This window comes from Silurus aristotelis, assembly GCF_946808225.1.
Source record: "Silurus aristotelis genome assembly, chromosome: 2".
NCBI lineage: Eukaryota > Metazoa > Chordata > Actinopteri > Siluriformes > Siluridae > Silurus > Silurus aristotelis.
Window position 1 is genome coordinate 32858702 of NC_139575.1, and position 21345 is coordinate 32880046.

General features: G+C 39.6%; 1 protein-coding gene across 8 annotated transcripts; it reads left to right on the forward strand.

Moving 5' to 3' along the window:
- The first annotated feature begins 589 nt into the window (after positions 1–589).
- Positions 590–20484, forward strand: adam23a (ADAM metallopeptidase domain 23a). 8 transcript variants are annotated; one of them, XM_083521999.1, is made up of 27 exons: positions 590–974; positions 1573–1778; positions 2493–2569; positions 3059–3122; positions 3203–3285; positions 3604–3667; positions 3770–3842; positions 3969–4054; positions 4165–4230; positions 4441–4509; positions 4631–4797; positions 5132–5216; positions 5340–5427; positions 5533–5584; positions 5664–5763; positions 5869–5940; positions 6135–6221; positions 7485–7565; positions 7679–7729; positions 7863–7926; positions 8034–8139; positions 8245–8364; positions 12814–12982; positions 14076–14187; positions 16906–16996; positions 18139–18335; positions 19064–20484. In XM_083521999.1, exons 1-26 carry the CDS (start codon positions 896–898, stop codon positions 18149–18151), a joined length of 2325 nt encoding a protein of 774 aa, XP_083378125.1. In that variant the 5' UTR covers positions 590–895; the 3' UTR covers positions 18152–18335; positions 19064–20484. The 8 variants fall into 8 exon arrangements, with proteins under 8 accessions (XP_083378125.1, XP_083378124.1, XP_083378119.1 ...); XM_083521998.1 differs by having other exon boundaries at positions 633–974; positions 6132–6221; XM_083521993.1 differs by lacking the exons at positions 16906–16996; positions 18139–18335 and adding an exon at positions 14387–14477 and having other exon boundaries at positions 633–974; positions 6132–6221.
- Positions 20485–21345: the final 861 nt, after the last annotated feature.

A 21345-nucleotide genomic window follows, 5' to 3' on the forward strand; every position in this document is an offset into this window, starting at 1 on the left:
TCCAGGTTTATGAAAAAGCTTTACACCTGTTTTAAACTGTTTTGGCTCATGCTGTCCAGCTTCTCTTGAAAAGTCTGTCTTTTAAAAGGGCAAACTAATTTCCTCTCCCTCGTCAGCGTAAATATATTTGCGCTTGTGCAGTTTGCTACAGATTTAGTTTGCGAGCTCTGACTAGTCAAACGTGTTTGGAGGCCTTTTAAAAGGCCCCAGTATGGTCGGCTTGCAATCTGATTGGTTAAAGCAACAGCTTTATGCTTGTGTATTTTTTGGCATTTTCAGCAGACCTTCGATCCTGGCAATGATTGGATTGAAACTCCAACACGCTCTGAATTGAAGAGAATAGACTACTGGGAATAATTTTATATATATTCATGGCCAAAAGTATCAATAAAGGTAAGTCAGTGATTCTAATAGAGTTTAGGTCACCACTGGTGTGGATATTATTTCTTTCTCTTCATGATCTCTTTGAATAATATGAATTGGGGAAATAATATGAAAGTAAAAGGGTTATAAGTGACCACCAGTTAGAATTTTACCTAATGTCCTATTTCTTATGTACAGAAATATTACAATATTGTGTGTTGTGATTAGAGAGGAGTGTGTCTCCAGTGCTGGTACGCCAATGGTTTTCATTAACGCAGCAGCAGATGTTGGGAAGGGAGCTGGATGCACTGCGCATGCGCAGTGTAACTCCTGATGTATGCGCTGCTTGGCCACCGCCTTCCATCCTCCCAAGCTCCTCTATCCCTCAGCTTTTCCGCGCTTCTTTCCATCCTTTGCATTTTCTGCCCTTCTTCATCTTCTTGTCATTCACCGCTCGCTCAACCATGGGCCCGGATCTTCGTTGCGGTCTGATGCGCTGATGTCATTTTTTAAAGGTCTTCAAATATGAATCATGCGTCTGATAGTCCATCCGAGTCTGCTCGCTAGCGTCTTGATTGCACTGCTGCCCTCGTTTTCCTCCGCATCAGAGGGTATGTACTGTTTACCTGCATCAATATGACATCTAGGTATGATTTGGGTTTCCACGCAAGGCTTCTAAGCAGGTGCGCTCGCGGGGTTTGACTGCAGTGGATTGGAAATGCATGCGCCGCGGCAGGAGATCTTCCTGAACCTGACAGTAGACGGGTTTTTCTCTTTGGTCACCATTAGCACTCTACTCACTTGTGTTTATATCATATGTGATTGAATCATCTGGTCTCCTGGTAAACCGTGGATCTTTTCCAGGCCTCTGCATTGCACAACAGTGTAAAAGCAAATGGAGCTCTGATGCACATCTACTGCACATCTGGTGCTTGCAAAAGAATCCGAATCTAATCATTTTTATAATATGCATGAGCTAAACATTCAAGTATTTCCTGTTGTTGTAACTTGCATGATCAGTTCTGAAGATTTTACAACATTTTCAAATTGTAGTGATTGTTTTGGGATTCTGTTACTCTTTGATTCATAGGTCACAGGCAATAGTGTGTTTTCTTGCACTTGCACTTGCACTCAGTGCTGTTTCTGTAGGCCCCTGTGCATGTGTAACCGAAGGGATTCCACTCGAGTAACAGCATGTTGGTCCTGCAGTTTCCGTGGAGAATGAGGTTGTCAGTGAGCGAGGGTCTGCGACGACAGCACCGGAGCCTCCGAGAGATGGGAACACTACAAGTAAAAAGGACCAGCAAGTGGCCATCACCTACCCCTCACGCTTGGTCTACTACGTAAACGAGGAGGTTGAGAGCACGTCCCATGACTTGGACACTCATGCACGCAACCAGGCAACTGAAGGCCAGGTGAGTCAGATTCAAGTGTAGGATCAGGGATTTTAAATATATTCCACGAGCCCAACTCACATCCTGGATAGTTTTCCTCCAAGGAGTCCCTGTGTGCCCTGTGTGCCCTGTGTGCCCCCCACCCCCCTGGCTGTGAGAGTGCATGTAATTCAATTTGGATTGGTGGCTTGAAAAGTTGCTCGGGATCGCCACGGTTTAATAAACGATTAGCATGTTTGTGTATATGTTTTTTTTTTGTTTTTTTTTTACTCTGCATGTCCGTGTGATGGAATGCTGACTGAGCACTTTATTGTTGTGAGGCAAAAAAACTGCAAGTCCACCCCCCCCTCTTTTCTTTCCTCCCTCCCTCTTTCTCAGCAGCTGCTGAGAGTGGTGCATTGTGTACATCATCAAGCCTGGTGCGTGGACTCAAGCATCTTTTTTTTTTTTTTTTTTTGTGCAAAAGTAGCAGTTTGTTTTACCCCTATAGGGAGGTGAAGGGCTTGCTTGCAGTGCACACGGCCTGCCTCAGGCTGCCAGTGCAGCATTTCAGACCAAAACAGCAGTGCTGCGTAATTCGAGTGGGTTTTTTTCCCCTGCTTCTTTAAGTTATGCTCAAGTTATAATGCATATACAGTGTTTTTTCTGCTGTTCATGTTCAGGCTTAAAAGAACACACTATATCTATATGCTTGTGTGTGGTTTAAAAACAGTTTTGTCTAATAAACCCCTGCAGGCCATCCACTTGGCACAGGCAAGCTTCCAACTGGACGCCTTTGGTTCTACTTTTACTCTGGATCTTGCACTAAACAAGTAGGTGTAGTGACGTGTGTGTGAGTGTGTGTGTGTGTGTGTGTGTGTGTGTGTGTTTTGTGTGTATGCGAATGGTGGGTGAGTTCTGAGGCATTCGGCAGCATCGGTCCCACGGCACTTTCTCAAAGGAGCTGCAGTTAGTGCAACATAGACTGCATTAGAGTGTGTTCTCCGAGCAAACACTTAACAAACATAACCTCTGGGATTAAAAAGAGTGCTAAGGGACTCAGATATGCGTTTGCTTCTTGTGGGTGGATGAGTGGGTGTGCGTCTGTGTGCATATAACTGCAGTGACTCATTGCAGTGTCTGAGTTTTAATATGTAATGTGAACTGAAATAGATTGATAACCTGCATTAGTCTGGGCAGCAGTTAGAGCCTGGTGGGGTGCAATAGAAATGTGATTAATTATTCAATAGATTATTATAATATTGGTATAGTATGCTAATCAATTCATTGTTGTTGTTTTTTTGCTGGGTTTTTTTTATTAGTGAACTACTTTCCTCAAATTATGTGGAGATCCACTATGAAAAAGACAAACCGGTTTTCTCAAAGGTAAAATACACATATCGGGCTATAACGCATGCTTTTCTAAAAAGAATGTTATAGTAAATGGTGTGTGTATGTGGTTTTAGGGTGGCGAGCACTGCTACTACCATGGAAAAGTGAGAGGCAATGAGGCCTCTCTTGTGGCTCTGTCTACTTGCAACGGGCTCCAGTAAGACACTGTCGATCCTTTTTGTGTGTGTGTGTGTGTGTGTGTGTGTGTGTGTGTGTGTGTGTGTGTGTGTGTGTGTTGAACACAAACCTTGCTAATGTTTGCGTGTTTGTTAGGGAACCCACTGTGAGGCCAGATGGCAGGTGGGGCTCATGAAAGGCTTTGAATGTCATCATGTTAGTGTGTGGCGGTGGATCACAGAGCGATTCAGCCGGAGAGGGCCGACATGTGATACGATAGCAATTATGATATACCACAAACAGGTAGAAGGATTTCTCTTGTTTTTAGTGACCTGTCTATTTTTTTTCTGCCTCACAGCGGAATGTTTGACGACGGAGTGTTTGTCTACCTCATCGTACCCCTGAACCAGTCTGAACCTACGGTATAAACATTTGCAGTGTCTGTTTTGTTTTCTCCATTTGCTCTGCATAACTACATTTAGCAACTTTCATAATTTTGCATAATTCTAAACTTTGACTTACAGGGCACGGGGCCAAGGCCTCACACCTTGCACCGGACGTCGTCGGTCCACTTGGGCCACGAACGCAGAGATTCAGGTATGACTGCGAGTTATAAATCTTTCAAATATTTTTTTCCCCTCACACTCCTAGTGAGTAACATGGTTCTTGGCCTGGTTTCCATGGTTACACCTTTCCATCTGACTATGTCTTTCTCTCTTTCAGCTTCTGAGGACCAGGGGGAGGATGAGGAGGAGGAAGAACAGATCTTGTCCGACATGCCTTGGCTCAGGCGGCGCAGGAAACGAGCAGTGAGAACCCATATTTTATTGTTTTAGACATTTTTTTTACTTCAGAACTTTCTGATTTTCTCTGGGTGTATATACTTTATATTGTAGTAATGCTTAGATTTCTTCTTTAGGTACCACAAAAGGTGTTTGATGAGATCAAGTACCTGGAGATTATGATCGTCAGTGACCACAACACGGTCAGTTCATACAAATTGTGTTTATTTAGTTGATAAAAAGTTAAACATATATTCTATTATTTATGCTTCCCAAATTCTGATATTTAATACACCTATTGGTCACAAGGGGGCACAATTTAATAAATAAACAAACAACAATATACACACACGACAAATAAACAAATGGAATGGTAGCCTATACATGGTTTTGTGTTATATTTCATTTTCCAGTTCAAGAGACATAAAAGCAAAAAGCATACGAGAAACTTTGCCAAATCAGTGGTGAACCTTGTAGACAATGTAAGTTCATTTTATTGGTCTTTTATTTTAATACCAAAAAAACAAACTTAATTCATTTATTATGAATTATTTATTATTCAATCTATCCTATGATGAGTTCTATTATATTCCACACTCTCAGATATTCAAGGAACAGCTTAACACACGTGTGGTGTTGGTCGCCGTCGAAATCTGGACAGATAGGGACAGGATTCCTCTCAGTGTCAAACCTCTGGACATGCTTAAAGATTTCTCCAAGTACCGACAACAGAACATCGGCGTCAACGCGGACGCTGTTCACCTCTTCACGTGAGTCTGCAGCTGGGATTTTTAAGAGCTATAGTCAAACGATGGTTCTTTTGTGTGTATTCAAGATGACCTTGAGTACTACAGTCATGGTCATGACTTTTGTGGCTGTAGATTAATCTAGTTGTTTTGCAGAATTTAATGGTGTTTTAATCAGATTAGTGATAAAGAGAGTAAATACATACCAAAAACTTGCTTATTACACCAAATGTCTCAGGACATTTAACATGCGCTGCTGCGCATGTTAAAAAGATTAGATCGTTTACTGAGGAATATTAAAGTTAATTTTCATTCATTTGGGAGCTTTAGAAAAGCAAAATATCTGTTGGCATTGCAGGAATGTCACATTTCATTACGGTCGCAGCAGCATGGCGTACATCGGTGGAGTGTGTTCCGCTGGAAGAGGAGTAGGGGTTAACGAGGTAAGTCTTATTCACGTGAAAGGTAAGGCTCTTTTAATGTAAGGTTTGCTTTAATAGAATGAGTTATTATACAAGCTTGCATCTATCTCCCTCTTTCTCTTTTCTTCCCTCTGTCTTTGTCAGTTTGGCAGCACTTGGACGATGGCTGCCTCACTCTCCCAGAGCCTGGCACAGAATCTGGGCATCCAGTGGGACCCTGTTAGCAGGAGAAGTATGTCTGAAACTGTGTCATACTCAATTCTTTTTTAAAACGCCTCAAGGGCAGTATATGGCTTTGATTTGAGTCGAATGTTCTGTCTGTTTTGTGCTCTTCCAGAAGAGTGCGGCTGCATGGATTCCTGGGTGGGATGCATAATGGAAGATACCGGGTATACATGCATATACACGCACGCTGTGGGCAGGATTTGATGAAGCTATACTAAAAAAAATGGTCTGCTTTTAATTCAGAGTGCAGCATCCACGCAGGTTCTCCAAATGCAGTATCACAGACTATAAGAACTTTCTGCTCAAGGGAGGGGCATCCTGTCTGTTCAACAGACCCAACAAGGTGATCCCAAACACCATCTGTTTCTCCAGACACACTGCAGATATAAAGAATCACAGTAAACACTTCACCTGTACTTTTAACCATAGAAAATGTGTCTGTTGGCAGCTCTTTGAGGCTACAGAATGTGGCAATGGGTATGTAGAAGTGGGAGAGGAGTGTGACTGTGGAACCAGGATGGTGAGTTAATATACTCCGTTATTTCCATTTATTTATGCCAAAGCAGCAAATATGAATCTGCATCAGTGTCACTTCTGCCGAAGTGCCGTCTTCCAATTCAGTCTTTAATGGCATAAAAAATGCATGAGGGTTGTAAGAATGCAGTCGGATTGCATATGTGTGTGTGTGTGTGTGTGTGCTTTTTTCTGAAGCAGGAGTGCTATAAAGACTGCTGTAAGAAGTGCTCCCTGTCTAATGGTGCTCACTGCAGTGATGGGCCATGCTGCAACAGCACCTGTCTGGTAAGAGCTCAGCATTTCCTGGTCTTCGTTTCTCTTAATGGTCAGGGGGTTGTGGGAAAAAGCTCTAAAAGCATCCAGGTCTTATTTATAGTCTTTATTGCATTACAGAAATGAATGTGGTGCTTGCTGATCTTATTGGATAACCTTACATGTTCCAACATGAACCATGAACTCTTTTGAACCAAAATTGACGTGTAGAACTTTCTGACGCTTTATTTGAAAACCGGCAGTTATTTTTAAGCTAGTTTAATTGAATTTATTCTTGGTTTAGCGATATTGATTGGCTGTGGTTTTGTCTGATTGGTCAAATTGTATAAAAAAGTATATACAGTATTATTAATATACAGTATTTATTTGTAAGGACTGACAGGAAAGTTCCATTTACAGCTACTATAACATAAGTGAACAGTAACTGGCTTGTCTCAGGGATGGTTCATAACATTAGCATGACTGTAAATGTTGTAAAAAGTACAGCAACCAATACATTAATAGATTTTAAATTGTAATATTTGAAGATATCTGTTACGTCACCGTGGTAGCTGAATCACATACATGATTATTTTCCAGTAACGTCATGCTTTAAGAAATGTATATATATATATATATATTCTTATTGTATTCTATGGAATGTCTTTCCTTGTAAAAGTATTTTTGCTTCTGCTTTGTGACAAAGTAGGAAGTCAAAAACGGGTTTTCCAGTTCTGTAAAAAAAACAGATTAACATTTACATACTGGTACATTTATATACTCTCAATAGGGACCAGAAACCTTTGTGCCACTTGAGAAAAGCAAAAGTTTGTCATAGTTTGTCATATTTGGCATGTTTTCCTTATATTTTGTGAATTAAATTGCTAACTGTTCAAAGATGCACTCATGGAGGAAATCATGACTCTATAGCTTGTTAACTTTTGAAAACGGGGGAAAAAAAATACAGACTTGGCTGTATATCTTGGCACTATTCAGGCATTCTAGCATAGGCATGTTTTGGGGACTGTTGGGGTCAGCGATGAATGATGACGTTGCTGTGTTTGTTTGGATTTAGAGTTTTAATGAAGCAATCTTCAGCAAACATCTGCCAAAGATGCTAACTGTAGCTTTAAAATGTATAAAGGAAAAGCAGCTTCTGCATCCTTTGACATTCCTAGTTGTATGTCTGAGAAATCATAAATAAAAGAATATTGAGATTTTAAAACGGTAGCGGTTCTCTTGGCGATCCTCAAAACATTATCTCTCATCACTGCTCTCTTCTTTTTATTTTATCAGTTTCTTCCGAGGGGCTATGGATGCCGTTATTCTGTGAATGATTGCGATATTTCAGAGTCTTGCTCAGGAGATTCAGGACAGGTTAATACACTTACAATCACTAAAGCACATCTCCAAACACCATTTCTTGCTTTTGTTTTCTCCATTGGGACAATGAGGAATGTAATAAAAGATGTATTTTTTTGGTCCTACAGTGTCCTCCCAATTTACATAAGCAGGACGGGTACCCATGCCAACTCAACCTGGTAAGATTTTAGAGTTAAAATATGCCATTTACAGAAATGATGCAGGTGTTTTGCATTTATAATATTCTTCATGCATGTGCTTTAAGCTTTTCACCAGAACTGTTGCTTCTTGCTAAAACTCTTGCTGCTGCAGGGTCGCTGTTATGGGGGTGAATGCAAGACCAGAGACAGCCAGTGCAAATACATCTGGGGTACAAGTGAGTTACGGAAAGAAAAAAAAAAAAAAAAGAAATATTAAATAATCATATTCAAAAGCAAGTACTGACCACATCACTCGAATATAAGGTGTTTCTGGGTTTTTCAGAGGCAGGAGGCTCAGAGAAGCACTGCTACGAAAAGCTGAACACTGAGGGGACGGAGAAAGGAAACTGTGGGAAAGATGGAGAGAAGTGGATCCCCTGCAGTAAACAGTAAGTAACTCATTTGCTGTTGATTTTTTAAGTTGAGCTTTCTGCAACAATCTTAATGTGTATTGTGTTTTTAAAAAGTCTGCTTTGAATCATCTCCATCTGCAGTGATGTGTTCTGTGGGTACCTGCTGTGCACCAACATCAGTAGAAACCCCAGGATCGGGACGCTGAAAGGTGACATCACCCCCACCACTTTCAACCATCAGGGACGTCTGGTAGACTGCAGGTCAGTACCACTGCATGGCTCAAAAATCCAAATGAATTGCAAAATCTAACAGTAGTTTGAGATGAATGATGGGGTTCTATTCTCACCTAGTTTATATACTATACGTACAAGTTCGTAAGTATTTGTACAGCGACACAATACCACCACAACTGATTTGAAATGAAGCAATTAAGATGTGCTAGAAGGGTAGGCTTTCAGCTTTAATCCAAGTGGTTTAAGACAAACATTGCATTAACTGGTTAGGAACGGCAGATATATATACATTTTTACAATTTATTTAAAGTAATCAGACAAACTATCATAACCATAAATATTAAGATTATTATTAAATACTCAGATGTGAATCCTTTGCAGCCAATGGCTGCCTAAAGTCTGAAATCTATTGGCATCCACAAATTAGTTTCCTTCCTTGAGACGTATTACTAGATCATATTAAGTTGCTGCTTATTTATTGGATACTTTCACTCTTTTTTTTTTTTCCACAAATATCTGTACTTTCCACTTCTTACATTTTCAAAACAGACACATTAGTTTTCATTTGGTGAAATGGTAATATTTTTTTTCTCACTGCGCGCCATTTCCAGCCTATCAACCTGTTTCCTGTCATTGTGCGGTCTACCTTCGGTGCATCATTTCCTGGCTCTCACACACCACAGATTTTAAAACTAGATTTTAAGATAACAATAAACAGGCAAAAGGCAACAGAAAGTATGAAAATAACGTGGGTGAGACAGAGATTGTGAGCGATTGTGAGCGATTTAAACATGACTGTGAACAGAGACATTTTTGATCATCATCATCTTTACTCTGCTTGTGTTCTATATGGTGGTTGTTCAGCCTGGATACAATCCTTAGGTAACAAAATTGTAAATTCTATTGTATTAATATGTTAATTAAGGCTGTCAAAATGCAAATTGATTTTAACGGCACAAATTTTTAGAGCGCATTTCTGTTTGGCGATTTTTATCAAAAATATAAACAAATAAATATAAAAGTGGTGGAATTAAAGCCTTCAGCGCAACACACGTTTATTAATGACGTCCTTTCTTTACTCAAATATATATAAAAAAACCTCCACCGAAAGACAGGAGTCGTCTCTGTCATCTCTCTTCACAGACACATAAATAAAACAACCTGAATCGTAATACTTGCCTCACAGACATCATAAAAATATAAATAGAAAACTCCAAATGTCTACTTTTTAATAAACCGAGTTTATTCGAATGCAAGTACCCTTTAGTTATGTTATCTGTATGAAAGTTAGAAGAAGTACAGTTTCTCCGGTATCACCTCATTAACCGTCCGTGTGGAAACATAGCAAAGGTTCCGTTTGGCGTCCTAAAGATTTACGTAATTTGAAACACCATAATTATTTTGAAACATTTACAAGAATATTTTGCCATTATGCTCTATGTTGGTTCTATTATTGAGTTTGGTTTCAATAATAATAAACATAAATTCGCATAAGACATCAATATTTGTCCATGCCCATGTTGATTGGAGTATAAAAAGCTACATTTAAAGTACATTTCGAAGAGATACAAATGTGCGATTAAGTTGCGATTAATCTTGAGTTAACTCATGACAATCGTGTGATGATTTGCATTTAAATATTTTAATCAATTGACAAACCTAATTTTAATATGATGTGAGGTCCAGTTCCCAGTGTGACACTAAAACAGGTAGTAGCAATGGCTACTTTTTACTTAAATACATGTCAGAGCGCAAACTTCTTTACTTTAACTTGAGTCAGTCCTTCAACTTTTACCCAAGTATTTTAAAACATAAGTATCTGTACTTCTACTTAAGTGAAGGATGTGTGTACTTTTGCCACATCTGCTGTCCAAATACTTATAGACGTATCTCAAAGTAGATTGGGGGCTTCGGTTGCAACATGGATTATACTGGCTCCAGGTGGATTAAAAGATAAACTCTACAAGATTCTCGCTAGTATCATGTCAGTCAGAATGACCTGAGCTAACAGCAATCTCAGCAGTATCCCCCATCATACTACAGCTAGTCAATATAGAAGGGCGAGGATAATGCAGTACATGCTTTCCCAATGAGACAGCTAGTCTCATGTATAGTCTATAGTAGCCTGGCTACTATACAGGTTTTAAACTACTACTACTACTCCTGAAACATCATATCACATTGGCTTACACAAACAGACATATGTGAAACTGAACACCAGTGCTGGTTTTCCCCCAACATCACTAAAGCGATTTCCTGTATTCCATTCAAAGCAGCAACACAAAACAAATGAATCGATCTTAATTGTAAGAGGATTCATTCATTGAACTGCATGAACACGGCATTGCCTGCATTAAAATACAGAGAACATGACCTTTATTTTTACAGGCAAGTCATTAAGAACAGGTTCTCATTTACAATGGCGGCCTGACAAGTGGAATAACCACTTAGGGAAAGGGAAGTAGGGCTAAAATAAATACAAAACATTAAAAATACATACAGGTTAACAATTACACATTTCAAAACAAAATAATGTAGAAAAGCAACTGCATATATCCATGAACAAATATAAAATAATATTTTTAAAGGTTGAAATTGGAATTAATTGATACAGTTTGAGAGTATTTTGCAAAGCATTCCAGTCACGAGCAGCAGCAGATTGAAAAGATGCAAGACCAAACGCAGAGTTGGTTTTAGGAATGCTTAATTCAAAATGAAGTGAGGACCGGGTTTAGCTGCAGCAAGTGACCTAAGTAAGGAGGTGAGTGGCTGAGAAGGGTCTTATAAAAGAAAGGTGAACCAATGAATTTTACTGCGATTGTGAAGGGAGGGCCAGTTAACAGATGAATATAAAGCACAGTGGTGTGTATTGAAAGGAGCATTTGTGGCAAACCTGATAGCAGAATGGTAAAGAGCATCAAGTTTTGATAGGGTAGACTTGCAAGCAACCTTATATATAGTGTCTCCATAATATAACATGGGTAGAATTATCATTTGAATAAGAATAAGTTCGGAAGAAGTGGTGAAGGAAGAGCGGTTTCTGTAAAGGAAACCAAGCTTGGCTTTGACATTAGATTGCAGCTTTGATATGTGGATAGAGAAAGAGAGTGAAGTTTCCAACCAGATGACTCATACATTTTGCAAAGCAATAAGCTTAGGAGCACATTTCTTTTCACATAATTTGGCATAATTATCAAATAATCCAAAAACAAATTTCTTATCATGACCACATGTAAATGTTTGTTTGTTATCCGACAATTTAAATAATCAGTTACATGCGACGATGGATAATTATTTATTCAGCTTTCTTATATAAACTTCAGCTGCTGCTTCAAAGAACAAATATTTGCATTTTTAAGACTCTAAGCAATTCTAATAAATGGCAGCCAATGAATTATATCTCTGGTGAAATCTATATGATTCCCAAGTTTATTTTAATAGTAATAAAAATGGAGAGTGTGTTAGAGAAGTGAAGAGTGCAGGAAGGGTGGAGTGGGTGTTGAGTGGCAGGAGTGATTTGTGATAGTAGGGTATCTGCAAGAGTGAAAAGGAAAGTTTATAGGACTGTGGTGAGATCTGCAATGTTGTATGGATTAGAGACAGTGGCATTGATTAAAAGACAGGAGGTGGAGCTGGAGGTAGCAGAGCTGTCGATGTTGAGGTTTTCGTTGGGAGTGACGAGGATAGACAGGATTAGAAATGAGTTTGTTAGAGAGACAGCGCATGTAGGACGTTTTGGTGACAGGGAGGCGAGATTGAGATGGTTTAGACATGTGCAGAGGTGGGACATGGAGTATATCGGTAGGAGAATGCTGAGAATGGAGCCACCAGGAAGGAGAAAAAGAGGAAGGCCAAAGAGGCGACTTATGGATGTGTTGAGGGAAGACATGCAGGTAGTAGGAAAGAGGCAAATGTAGAGGAGACGGATGATCCGCTGTGGCGACCCCTAATGGGAGAAGCTGAAAGAAGAAGAAGAAGAAAAGATCATTTGTATGTGTTGAACGGTTAATGGCAAATATATATATATATATATATATATATATATATATATATATATATATATATATATATATATATATATATATTTGCCATTAACCGTAATATATATATATATATTTGCCATTAACTCATTCTCCATTGCCATTAACTCATTCTCATATATATATATATATATATATATATATATATATATATATATATATATATATATATATATATATATATATATATATATATATATAAGAGATTATATATAAAAAGATTTTATATATATATATATATATATATATATATATATATATATATATATATATATATATATATATATATAAGATATAAAGAGGGTTTCAGGACAAACCCAGTGCTTATAAACAGTCTACGACTCTTGACATAAGACATGTTTTATGTATCATCTCATGTTCGTCTCATTCTCATTTTTCTCATTCCTGATTAATTTCTTTCCCTCTACACAATTAGTGGTGGTCGTGTACTCTTGGATGATGACACTGATCTGGGTTACGTAGAAGATGGGACACCATGTGGCCCCTCCATGATGTGCCTTGAGCGGAAGTGTGTGCCTATCTCCTCCCTCAACCTAACAGCCTGTCCTTCTGGACCCAATGGACGTGTGTGCTCTTCACATGGAGTGAGTTTTTTTTAAACAGTCAGAGTCCTGGGGATCTTGTATGGTATAGTATGTTCATACCACAATGCTACTGAATTCTTGAATCTGTTTGATGAGTAGGTAAACTACATGGGACCCCTGGGGTTTCCAGCCATATTTGGTTATTTCCCAAACTATTACCACAAAGCTGGAGCTTTATCTTCATGAAGATATGAAGTGGGAGATCTTAAGTGGCCTGCTATAGAGCTCTGACCTCAACCCTATTCATCACCTTTTGGATGAATTGGACTGATGACTGCACCCCAGACCTTCTGATACTACATCAGTATCTGACTTTACTTACACCCTTGTGGCTGAATGAGCCCAAATCCCCACAAGCACACTCTAGTGGATAATCTTCCCAGAAGAGTGGATCTTATTATGATAACAAACTGGGGATTAAATGTGGAATGGGATGGGATTCAAAAAGCACATATCAATCTTATAGTCATGTGTCCACATATTTTGGTCTGTGTAGTGTAATTAATTCTCTGACAGTAGTTTCAGCTGTTTATATATTTGTATTAATGCACTCAGTGTTCTAATACTTTAATGGTTTTTTTTGCACTAAGACAGTAAGAGTCTCCTGTGTCAGCACTTGTGTCTTCAAACAGGAAAAAAGCTAAACAAGAAAACAACAACAAAAAAGAGCCAATGCTCTACTCTTTGCTAATCAATTCATAGACCATAGTTTGATGTTTCAAGTTCAGTTTTTAAACGAATTAGAAATAAAAATGTATGTAAAATGTTATTTTCTGTGTTTTAGCTGAGAACAAATTGCTGAATTAGCTCCAACCTTGCTAACCCACTGAGCTCTCTTCAGCTGAATCAGGTGCAATTATAGCTAATGAATGCATTATGAAGTGTACCGGAGATAGAGCACACTGTCATTTGCAAGATGGTTTTAATGTTATTGGGCTCCCGTGAATGGATCCTGCATATTGAGTGTCTAAACAGCTGTTGTATTGATGTTGTGGATATCTGTGTGTGTCTGAAGCACAGAGCAAGCACTTCTCTCTATCTTAGCGTTCACCTCTATTAATGTGTTTTCCCTTTGTTCCTACTTTATTCTCAGGTGTGCAATAATGAAGCCACATGCACCTGCGATGCCACCTGGGCCGGGACAGACTGCAGCATGCACGACCCGCCGAAAGAACCCCCCACCGTTGAAGACGACGGTCCCAAGGGTTCGTGATGTCTCCTAGATTTTTTTCTGTTTCACAGACTGCAATAACACGTAAATTTCAGTGATACCCCAAATATAGACCCTCATCCACATACATATCACTACTTCAAACTGGGCTTCCCCTATGTGTATATGCATTCTTCGCTTGGGGCTTTGACTTCCATTTTCTCTTCTGAATTCCCCCTATTTCCTCTGCGCAGTGAGCGTGGCCACTAACAGGCTGATAGGGGCAGTGGCAGGGACCATTCTGGCCCTGGGGGTGATTTTTGGAGGCACTGGGTGGGGAATAGAGTAAGCACTTCTTATCCCTTTCGACGCCACTCCCCCGATGAGTGGGAGATCTTGTGATCCCTTGTTTTGCGTGTCTGTGTGTACTTCCTCCCAGTGGCTTATTGTCCATCGTGGTTGTTGTGCCTGTGCCATGTGATTGATTGGTGTTGTGTAACCTGCTGGATCGATCAGTAAAATATCATTTTCTCCCTTTTTTTCCTTGACTGTAATCACTTTGGATCATTATTACTCTGTGTGATGCAGTGTTGCAGTGCTCTCCTTTCTGGTCCATGTGGGGCATTTACACACAGAAAAGAGAATATAAGAAGGGAGGATAAACAGTGATTTACTAAAATATGGAGTACGACAATGCAGAATTTGAAATATTTAAACAGAGTTATGCAGTACTCCCAGCAGCCCAGCTCAAAAGAGTGCAAAGGTGTTATGGCACTTGTGTGTGTGTGTGTGTGTGTGTGTGTGTGTGTGTGTGTGTGTGTGTGTGTGTGTGTGTGTGTGTGTGTGTGTGTGTGTGTGTGTGTGTGTGTGTGTGTGTGTGTGTCCGTATGTATTTATTTTACTACTACTAGTAAAATACTAGTAGGGGTCTGATTATAGGCAATATTTAACATTTTATACACATACTCAATGAAAGACACAGGTAAATGTTCAAAGTTAATTATGGTGTGTCTCCTCCAAATATCAATCACAGTAACTAGAACTAGCTTGCTGTTAGCCAGCCCTTTAATTCATAAAATAAGCCACCTTATTTATGGTTATAAAATCTTCTATTATATCATACACTTGAGTAGATTAGCCAGTGTCTCATCAAGCATAATCACTTAATTGTCAACAATCAGCTTAATGAATCTACACTCTGGGCTGAAATGAGATCAGCCCTGCTCTCTCTACTTTATACAGTTCCATGACTTTATCTGGTTTTCTTAGTTCCATATATTTTTTAATCAACTCCAAAATCTGCTTTTTCCAAAGAGCAGGTATTAAGATGTGGATAGAGGGATTTATGTAATTTTTAAGGGAGTTACGTTTTTTGTATTTAATGCTTGGAAAAGCATGAGAATTTGGTCCTGCTAGGCAGTTTCTACTAATATGTAACATATCATGTGTTACATATATAATATAGTACAGAGCCTGTCAAAAGTTCGGAAACACCTAGTCTTTTATCATTTTTGAGAGACACATGCATGTTCCTGTTGTTTTTATGCAACAAACTAGGTAATTGAACGTTATTTATTTTCGTCAAACTGTCATAGCAGTAGGTTTTGGAGAACCTGCTAACTCATTATATACATGGAGGTGAAATGTAGGTTAAATGAAGGTTAAAAGGTGAAAGGAACGCTGAACCAGCATGGCTACTATTCCATACTTTTTCCATGTAATTTTATCTGGATTGAAGCTAATTGCAACCAACTTCAACATGCAAGACTACAATGAAGTCCAAGCATATGTCCAAGCTCTGTAAGCTGTAAACTGTATTTAGAGACTAAACAGTTATCTGGAGCGTTACCGATCATGGAATGGCCTGGCCTGTCGCTGCACCTACGTCCTATTGAACTGCTGGGATCAGGGATGAACTATATCACAAGGTCAGAAAGAAATATCGAACTTGTAAAGAACAGCTTTTTACAAAAGGCATGGCAAAGTATTTTAAATGAATGTTTGGAAAAACTGTCCAGATACCAAGAGTGTGTAAAGATGTGATTCATGCTAAAGGAGGACTTTTTAATGAAAATAATGTAATACATATGTAAAAAAAAATTTGGTCAAAGTAAATTTTCACATTGTTAGATTACCTAGTTTGTTGCCTAAAAACAAAAGTTCCATGCATGTCTCTCAAAAACCATAAAAGTCTATGTGATCCTGGATGTTGACAGGCACTGTATCTCGCACCGTATTTTAGCCCTTACAGTGCAACAAAAAAGTACTAAAAGTTTAGTATGTCTTTGTGATTTGTTTTTTTTTTTTTTTGCTTAGGTTCTACATATGTACACATGTATATATGTGTTTTATGTATGTCAGCGTAATCTTGTCAGACCCCCAGGCACTGTAATATGTCTAAGTCACGGCGCCCTTAGCTGTTACTTTATGGATTTCTAATGTTTTTTTTACTTGAAAAACTTGTGCCACACCCCCTACCACCAACATCAACATGCCACTGTATACCCCAGTGTTACAAGTTTTTGCTGAATGAATCTCCCACGGCCTTATATGTACACTGCAGTTGTATGTATTCGTCCTGATCACCATCCAAGATGCATTGAGAAACTTATTAGAGCTCGCTAACACTTTGAGCTGCAGCACCTTATCCAATGGAGCTGGCAATGGAGAATATAACATCCTCATGCATTTTCATGTGTAAAATCCTGCGTGCTGTGTGTACCTGCCCTACACAGCTTACATCATGTCTCTCTCCCATCATGCCCCTCTGCAGGTCCTAGCGCCACCAACCTTATCATAGGCTCCATCGCGGGGGCCATCCTGATGGCAGCCATAGTGCTGGGGGGGACGGGATGGGGATTTAAGTAAGAGTCACACCGCATGCTTCTTACTGCCTGCCTGCCTGGTTCAGGCTAACACACACGAAAACACACATGCACACACATAGCAGCAGCACAAATACATCAGGGCTTGAGCTTCTGCTACAGATTCTTACCTAGCCTAACTTACCATGAAGATGCGAGCTAAACGTGATGTGCCAAGTTATTTAAATATGTTCTTTTGTTGATTATGCTGATTATTATTATAAAACTAAATGTTTCATGAGAAAATTTGATTGGCAATGTGTAATTGGCAATGTGCTAAAGGCTTACATAGATGCTACATAACTATAGTTGGTGAATCATTGTAAATTACAATATCTATATATACATGATTAATAAAACCTTTCAATATTTTTATTTATTTATTTATATAAAGATAAAATTTCAGATTGGCTAAGCGTCTGTAGACTGTAGCAGAACCTCCAGAAAACTGGCCCTACGCTTGAGATGCATGCGTGCAAAATAAAAAAATATATCATTTATGATGCTGTTGAAAAGATAAGTTGATGGGAATAAACAGGAAGATGCTAATTAATGATCAGCAGATCAAGATGTGTAAAAATACATTTATTTGATTTTAATCCAGTACATAGCATCTAAATCGAAATGTTTGTTTGATAAAGCTGCTGCACTGGATTTTTCAACTGATTTGTACTTTCTTAAGTGAGTGCCTTTTGTTGCATTGAAGAAATTGTTTAACACTGAAGTTCATAAAATATGTTCATTATAAAATAATTTGACAGGATGTGCAATACAGGTAATGGGCTCATTAGCTAGCTAAACTTAGGGGTTGTATGCAAACAAAAACAGGGGATTTTTAGCTCACTACAGCATGCTGGTCTGCACATGGCATCTTGACCACATAGGGTTTGTGCATGTGGACTGGCACCTACAAGGCAGAGCTATAACAGGATGCTGTATATAAGAGCATTGCACAAAGGCCAAGCTAACCTCGTTGGGCGGGAGGGGACGGTTTTCCTGGGTTCTAGGGGGAGGGGAGGTTGGTTTTTAGGGGTCGGGTTTAGATTTTTTTGGAAGGGAATTGGGGTGGGATAACCACTTTCTGACCCGCTCTCCTCGCCGTGACCTCTCTTTCAATCCCTTCCCCTTCCGTTGTCTGAAAGGGTGAAAGTATGAGCGAAGAGGGGTGGAGGTTGTGTCGTAGGCAGCCTTTGTACCATGGCTGGCTGCTACGCCTCTCTCTAACCTCGTGGAAGGCCCTGGCCCCCCTCGAAAACCTAGAACAGAGCAAGACCCCTCACGCCCCTCACCCGGACCCACCCGACACTGCTGCCTTTTCTGCCTGCTTCACTGAGACCTGGTACAGATACGCGCTGCACCGCACATGCATGCTCCCCCCACCCCACCGAACCTCCTCCTCTGTCCCCCCACACTCAGTGATAGTGGCGTCTCCCGCCTAACCTCTATGTGGACAGGTGCATGTTAAACTGCTGGGATGCCCCACATCACGCCATGCTACAGGGAGATTGTGTTAAACCTCCCTCTGTCGTTGTGACTCTTGTTGCCTTTCTTGTTGTCGCTGGTGGTATTGTTCGTCGTCGTTCATGTTGTGGGTGTGAACATCCTGTTCTGACCCTCAGTGTTGTAGACTGTTTAGTCCCTTTATTTGTGTGTGTCACTGTTCTCTACCAGAAGGTAACGTTGTTCTTTCCATATCCTTCTTTGTCTTTCTAATGCATACTCGCATTCACTAGGAGGGACACTTCTTCGTCCTCTCCGACTGCACAGGAGGGCCACTGGTACCCCATGCAACCCAACAATATTAAGCAGTGTCACACTTATATAGGCAATAATTACGGAAATAATGTCCTCGATTAAGACAGCAGTTAATTCTCAAAATGAAAAAAATGTTAAGGTAAAAAAAAAAAAAAGTGATTGCATTTAAATAGCAATTGCTGGGTTGCTCAGGTTCAGTGGTTAAGTTCAGTGCTCAACAACAGCTGCTGTGGTGTGAAGTTGATGTTTCTGGCATTGCCTGCACTAACTCCTGTACCTTCTGTTCCCTCTGCGCTTGGCTACGCTACCAAGAAACGTCAAAAAAAGACGGTACGACCCCAACGCCAGCGGCATCTAAAGGACCGGAGATTCCTGGTTTCCCTTGGGCTTCTGAAAGTGAGCTACCTGCTGGACTGTACCTTCTCCTGCTGCAAACAGCCAGTTAGCTTTACTTGAACACAAAAAAAAAAAAGAAACAAATGAAGACAAAGATGAGTAGATATATTTTTCACCCAAAGTCTTGTACCCAAAGCCTGTCCCAGTCCCCCTCTATTCTTCCATCACCTTTGGACCATTACCCAGTTTAGGATGGGTATATGTTCTTGTTCCTGACGTCCTGGCTTGATATTGGCATGACCATCCCTGGCTGTGGCAATTGCATGGCAGTGGAAGGTCACTAACTCAAAACAAAGATGGAAAAACAAACTGGAGAGCAAATCCTCCTAGAGAAAAGCAACCTACAGATGAGTGTACACTGAATAGGTTGCACTGATCATGGAATCATTGCCAGGTGGGAGTCTCTTCTAGTGGTCTTATGGTCTTAAGGTCACGTTTCAACATGGGTAAAAAAAACCAAACTCATTCCATTTTGAGACTAACATGAGCTCTTGGTCTCGTGGTCTCAACATTGTTTTACATGGACACGGATTTAAACTGCTTTTTCTTTCAAGTTTCAGCATGTTGTATTGTAGGCATTTTATGCCACATAAAAAAAAAAGAAAAAAAGAAAAAAAAAAACCCAGAGGAATGGCATCCAACAATTTGGCCAGCAACTTCTTTTTCTGCTTAATAAGTTCACCTTAAATCGCCCCACACATGCACAATTAATTATATATGCCTGGTAATGTCAGTAATTGCTCCCCTTACCACAGTACTTATTATACTGAACCACCACGTGTGGTCTGTCCTATCGGTTTAATTCGGAGAGCTGCATGAAAAAAAAAAAATCAGCACTGGGCGCGAAGCCATGTGAAGCCTGCCACGCTTCTTAAGGTAACTGCATGTCAAAGGAAAAACAGTTAACTTTTACTTACTATGCAAAAAGGAAATGTCGCACAAACCCTATGGATCAGTACCATAGAGAGATGATACTAACAATGAAATTGCTATCATTAGGCAGTCTTTTATATGCTTGGACACGTTGGTCTTTTAAATTAATTACTTCTATTAAAAATGAATGTTTTAACAAAAAATTTACCTCAGCTTCTAAAAACTGAATATTTGTTACCATAATCATATTTGTGGGACAGCTGAGTACAGAAAAATATGAGTAGTCAGTACCGGGCTATTGTGAGCTGGGAATTGGGAGGGTTTTGTTTTGGGTTTTCAAGGGTTTTCTCCACTGACCTAGGGCACCCGATGTCAATTCTCATCTCCTTGATACTTTAAATTCATCTCATTTTCCCATGGAAACATTTACAGAAGAATAAAATTAATAAAAACGTTTAAAAAAATGTTTGTTAAAAAATTTTCTGTGTTTGGATTTCACACTGGCAGGACGAATCACATTTAAAAACAAGTACTTTGCACACACCGAGTTATGTTTTTAATAGACACATACAGGTTCTTTTGGTTTATATGAAACAAACTAGGTAATTTATTAGTAGGAAGATATAATGGAATCAAATATATAAATGTACAGATGCCGTAGAATAAATAACAGCTTTACAAACTCTTGGCATTTGGACACTTTATTTTTCCAAACATTCAGCAAATAATATGCTGTGCCTTTGTGTTCTTCACTAGTTAGCGATTTCTTTTTGACCTTCAAATAATCAAGTTCATCCCAGAGCAGTTCAATAGGATTTAGGTGCTGTAAGTGGGCAGGTTATTCCATGAGAGATAACACTCTATCCCAGGGGTCTCCAATTATTTCCAGAAAGGGCCAGTGTGGGTGCAGGTTTTCATTCCAACCAATCAATGGTCACACCTGATAGTCATTGAAAATGAAGATCATTAGATTTGAACAGGTAGAATTTGGTGTGGACTCGCTTGGTTGGAATAAAAACCTGTACCCACACTGGCCCTTTCTGATAAAGATTGGAGACCCCTGCTCTAGCCGACTGTTGCTCTCTAAATAACGCTTACAGGGTTTGGGTCTTCGTCTTGTTGTATGGTGAAGCTGGTTCCAGTCAGCCCCAGTCCTGGTGCAGTTCAGATTGCGTTGAAATATGTAATAGTAGTCATGTTGGGTCAGTATTCTGTTCACCTGAAATAAATCTCCAATCTTCCCTGCTCCACACGATTATTATCCAATTCTTGTGTGTTTTTGTCTTTTACTTAGTTTGTTGCATAGAATCAAATGAAACATGCAT